Here is a 5,146-nt window from a genome sequence, read left to right on the forward strand (position 1 = left end):
CAACATCAGTTTCTCCCATTCAGAAGAGCATGCTTTATGAAACCTATATAAAAGTGCGAGGAAGAAAACATAGGGGCCTTTTAATATAATCAAGTAATTCATATTGTTCATCTCATATCACAGGTTATAATAATAGGGTCGCTGCCTTTGGTGGACATGGATAAAACGAAATACTTGATTATACTAAAAGGCCACTGTATTTTCTTCTTCGTACGTCTATTTGGGGTTTTATAAAGCATCCTCCTTTGACGAGGAAAAAGTGGTTGATGTGCCTGCATAACCACTGTCAATTAGAGCCCCAATATGCTCCATCCTTTGACAACATTACCTTTATAAACTTGAAACCCTAGTTACACTTCAACCCTAGACCGTATAATCACCATCAACTGAGACCTTAATTTGCAACGTGATCTAGCTTCTCGGGTGATGGCTTCATGGCACCACAGTAAATTCAAACGTTCCTTAAAACTATAACCATGTCTATCTCAAACACAGATAAAAATAAATATACAAACTTCTAATTTCTAATCGCAAGAAAAAAAAGAACAAAAAAACAATTTTTAGCTAAGTGAAAAAGCATCTTATAGGGCACGTTTTCACAACCACATTAGTGAAAACTCACCCTATAGGATGTGTTTTTATTCTCTCTCTTGAAAACGATTCCTACAGGGTAAGTTTTTTTCACTGCCACACCAGTGAAAACTGCTCTATATATAAGACGCGTTTTTTCCTCCCCGAAACAATATAAATCGACAAATTTTTTAAAATTCAACTTAATTTCTCAAATGATTTTTTTTAGCATATATATAGATAATTTTGCCCGAGTCTTTTTAATCTTACGGGTATCCTTAATAAAAAACAAAAAAATATTAACGAGTGCGTTTAGTCTTAATTAATATAAGCATAAAATAATCAAATCAGTCAAAACTGAGATTACATTAAGAAATAAAATTAATTTCAAGTGGGGGGTAGTGGTGCGGAGTGAGGGCCCACTTTGCCAAGTTTCATGTTTCTCTCTCTTCAATCTTAATCGAAAATCTGAATCAGGGAAAAGGAATGAAACCATTGTCGTTGTCGGTGGATGGCGTCCCGGCGACTGTTAGCAAGGTTTCACAGGCGACGGTACCCTCCTTCTACGGCGGTTTCAGCTTGCTGCCCTTTCGCTCCTCCTCGTTCTCTTCCTCTCCGTGACTGCTCTTCCGCCGGTATGTCTCCTCCCAAACCATCAACGCTCATCCGCCGAGCTGCTTGCCCTTTCACGCTCCTCACTCTTTCCCTTTTGATGCTTTACACTGCTACTGATTCCATCCGCTTCCTCCATCTTCCGTCCGCTTCCCTTTCCTCTTCCACTTTAGTTCGCATTTTCCCTTCCTATCTCAATAACTCTCCTTCTCCGGTTCGTTCTCTTTTCCTTTTATTTCTATTTTTATTACATGCATAATTTCGTTGTGAATTCAATTAGTTTTGGAATATTTTTACTTGGTTTATTAAACTATTTGTCATATTGGTTTAAATTAAGAATCCAACTGGCTTATCCAGTTTAGATATTCCCTGCATGATAGAACTAGTGCTTAGTAGAGACTAAGGATTCTATTTTATATTTTTTCGGAAAGCAAATTTTTTACAAGTGTTAACAAATTTGCTGAATTTATATGCTCGATGCTTTTAGATAATCGATTTTGGGGTAGTACTACGTAATTTGAATATGAATTCAGTGTTTAGTGCTCCGTATTTTTCCCTTGTGTTCTGCAGTAAAATTTACTCGAACAGCTTGAATAGACTAAGCTTTTTATCTAACAGATATTGCATGTGCTAAAGGAAGCGCCGAAGTGTCCTTATAGGATGACATGCTAACTATGTTTTGTTTTTAGTGTTTAGCTGCAAAAACAATCCCTGGAATATCCTCGAAAGCTTTTACATTTAAAGTTGTTTTCCTGCAGAATCCAATGCAACATCTTAAAGAAGTTTTGGGGAATGCTTCTATGGGGAATAATACTGTTATTTTAACGACATTAAATGATGCCTGGGCCAGTACCAATTCAGTTGTTGACCTTTTCCTTAAGAGTTTTATGCTTGGAGACGGCACACATTGGCTTTTGGACCATTTGGTGATTATTGCCCTGGATGAAAAGGCATATAATCGTTGTCAAGCAGTACATAAGCATTGCTTTTCACTTGTCACCGAGGATGTTGATTTTCAAGAGGAAGCATATTTTATGACCCCAAACTACTTGAAGATGATGTGGAGAAGGATTGATTTCCTGCGTTCTGTGCTTGAGTTGGGTTATGATTTTGTTTTCACGGTATTTTCCTTTTCTCTATTTGGGAAACTTAATATCATTAATTTGACCAAGCTTGTCCAATTTGAGATTGACTTGACTGTTTTTGTTTTAGAACTGATGATGCTTGATATCTAACTGAAAGATTCATTGTTATCATGGTGCATACTTTCTTTTTAAAACACTGTCAATGAATACGAGAAGCAAGATGCATTCTTTTATGAATGAAAATTTTTGAAAACAAATTCTTGCTTTTAGAATGTATTTTAGTAGTTTAAGCAGTATTGGAAGCTTTCATTGGTCAAACAATCAGAAGAAAACCTGTTGTTGCTGAAGGATGCACACCATATGAGCTTGTGAGCAGTGCTGCAGCTTTAATCATTGCAGGAAATGCATAATGAAAATCAATCAATAATATATTAAACTTTCTATATTTTCCTTTAGAGCTGCAAATGCAGGGATTTTTTGTCCAGGAGTACTCCTTTCTGCTAAAAGATTAGTCTTCATTTACGATTTTCAGAAGAACGCACATTTTACTGTCTGTGTAACATAATAAATTAAAAATAAATCCTAGCGCCTTATAACTTTGTAGATTACTGTTTAAATGTCAAAACAGGATAATGGTCTTTGTCTTCTTGAGTACTGACAATATTTTGCACTAACAAGAGTGTTCTTCTCTCTGTTCCTGCAGAGTTTTGTTTCACTGTGTCCTGATCAGTCTGTTTTGAAATGTATCACTATTTATGTTAGTCAGTAGAAATAGGAAAACTTAAGATATGGTCTCGTCTAACATGTTGATACACAAAGGGGGTAGAAAGATAGCAGGGATAGTTGGGGTGACTACAATTGTTTCCACTTAGATGCAGTCTTGTCTCACTTGTTCATAGCTTTTCTCAGTTATGTTTATGGATCTTATCCAAATCTAGTGAATCCTGTGAAAACGATTATCTGCATGTTTAATGCCTTTTTCTTTGGTTAATCTCCAGGACACCGATATCATGTGGTTTAGGGATCCATTTCCGCAGTTTTTTCCAGATGCTGATTTCCAGATTGCATGTGACCATTTTTTTGGCGATCCTGATGATCTGAATAACATGCCCAATGGGGGATTTAACTATGTAAAGTCTAATAACCGGTCAATAGCATTCTACAAATTCTGGTATGCTTCACATGAAACTTATCCTGGATACCACGATCAGGATGTTTTCAATAAGATCAAGTTTGATCCTTTAATCTCAGATATCGGATTAAAGATTAGATTTTTGGATACTGCTTATTTTGGTGGTCTTTGTGAACCTAGTAAAGATTTGAATTTAGTATGCACAATGCATGCAAATTGCTGTTATGGTATGGATAGCAAGCTTCATGATCTCAAAATTATGCTTCAAGATTGGAGAGCTTTCACGTCATTGCCACCAGATCTGAAGAATGAATCTGTTATCTCCTGGAGGGTTCCTCAGAACTGCAGGTACTCTTGCTGTCTAAATCTAGGCACCCTTTTTTCTATCATCCTATGCATTGTAAGTTTATATAATCTGGAATATTTTCCTCAAAACGGTTTCCCTGCTTTTTAACTCTGTTACAGTCTCCATTCGTTACACCATTTTGGTTCACCATCTCCAGAGATAAATGTTGAACAAGAGGAAGAAAATTGATTGGAATTGTACATATGTTTATATTATTAACTGTCATAAGACCTTGAGAGGGTAAGCTTTCGTTTCCCTTTGGTTTTTGTGATCCTTCTCATTTACGTACTGATTTGATGATAGTGAGCTGACATTTCCCAGTGGCTTCCATTAGCATGTCAGAAATAGTAGCAATTTTATGTACTTACTACAGTTACTGGATTTTGGTTTTTAGAGTCTAATTGGTCGTGAGGTATTTTATGCTCCAAGTTCTTTTTAATGCAGAAAATGCTCATCATTTAGTTAGACTGTCTGGGAGTTTCCCACTCTTATATTATCTATCTAATATAGAAAATTTTGTACTGGGAAATTGTCCATTTGAACTCAAAGGTTGTCTGTTTATTTCCATAAAGAACACTTCCATTTAAGCATTAATGCTGCAAATTTTGCAGTGGGAAATTGATGATGAAATTGTGCGAGCTCTTACTTTGATCCGCAATGTTGGCTGCGGTTGCCGAGATGGCATGATTCATGGTTGTCACGAATTAAGTCGCCCATTCTACAAAACATTGCAGTCATCCCGGGATTTAAACATGGGACCTCTCAAATGAAATAGTGTCTCAAATTCTAACCTCTGAATATTTCTATGCGAATGCATTTTTGCTATTTTTTTTTGTTCTTTCTTCAAATCCTTCACCAACACCAAAATGCACAAAATACAAGTTAAGAGGGAGGGGAGGATTTATTTATACCAAAGTAAAATAAAAGTGATTTTAGGCTCTTTCGTGATTTTTTATACGTATAGATTATACATATCAAGTTTAGCGTAAATTAAAAAAAAATTTAATTATTTAAAAAAAACTTTCAACCATTAAATATATATTAATATAAATAATATTTTAGATCGATGTGATAAAAATATCGGATCAATTAAAATTTTATATGTATAACAAGTATAAATATATTGATAAATTTAACGATTTATTTAATAAACAATCCATCAAATCAATGTGAATCAATTTACATGGATCCTAAAAATTATTAAGGTAATTATTAACATTATTTGAGACCTAATAATTATTAAGGTTCACATAAATTTATTTTCATAAATCAATTTATGACAATCAACATTATGATAAGGTTTTATTATTATTATTATTATTATTTACACAATTTGTACAGTATCTATTCATATGTGACTAGGTGAATGAAGCATGATGTTTAGGAATTAAGCTTAAATGA

At 34.6% G+C, this 5,146-nt stretch overlaps 1 protein-coding gene across 2 annotated transcripts; it reads left to right on the forward strand.

The window, feature by feature from the left end:
* The first annotated feature begins 929 nt into the window (after window positions 1-929).
* Window positions 930-4,570, forward strand: LOC107907924 (uncharacterized protein At4g15970). Of its 2 annotated transcripts, XR_005910634.1 has the most exons (5): window positions 960-1,396; window positions 1,941-2,303; window positions 3,266-3,747; window positions 3,865-3,985; window positions 4,357-4,570. XR_005910634.1 is itself a non-coding variant. In XM_041089376.1 (4 exons), the coding sequence occupies exons 1-4, from the start codon at window positions 1,082-1,084 to the stop codon at window positions 3,932-3,934; spliced, it is 1,230 nt and encodes a 409-aa protein (XP_040945310.1). In that variant the 5' UTR covers window positions 930-1,081; the 3' UTR covers window positions 3,935-4,570. The 2 variants fall into 2 exon arrangements, 1 of the variants encoding a protein (XP_040945310.1); XM_041089376.1 differs by having other exon boundaries at window positions 930-1,396; window positions 3,865-4,570.
* The last annotated feature ends 576 nt before the right edge of the window (window positions 4,571-5,146 follow it).

This window comes from Gossypium hirsutum, chromosome D02 (assembly GCF_007990345.1).
Source record: "Gossypium hirsutum isolate 1008001.06 chromosome D02, Gossypium_hirsutum_v2.1, whole genome shotgun sequence".
Taxonomy (NCBI): domain Eukaryota; kingdom Viridiplantae; phylum Streptophyta; class Magnoliopsida; order Malvales; family Malvaceae; genus Gossypium; species Gossypium hirsutum.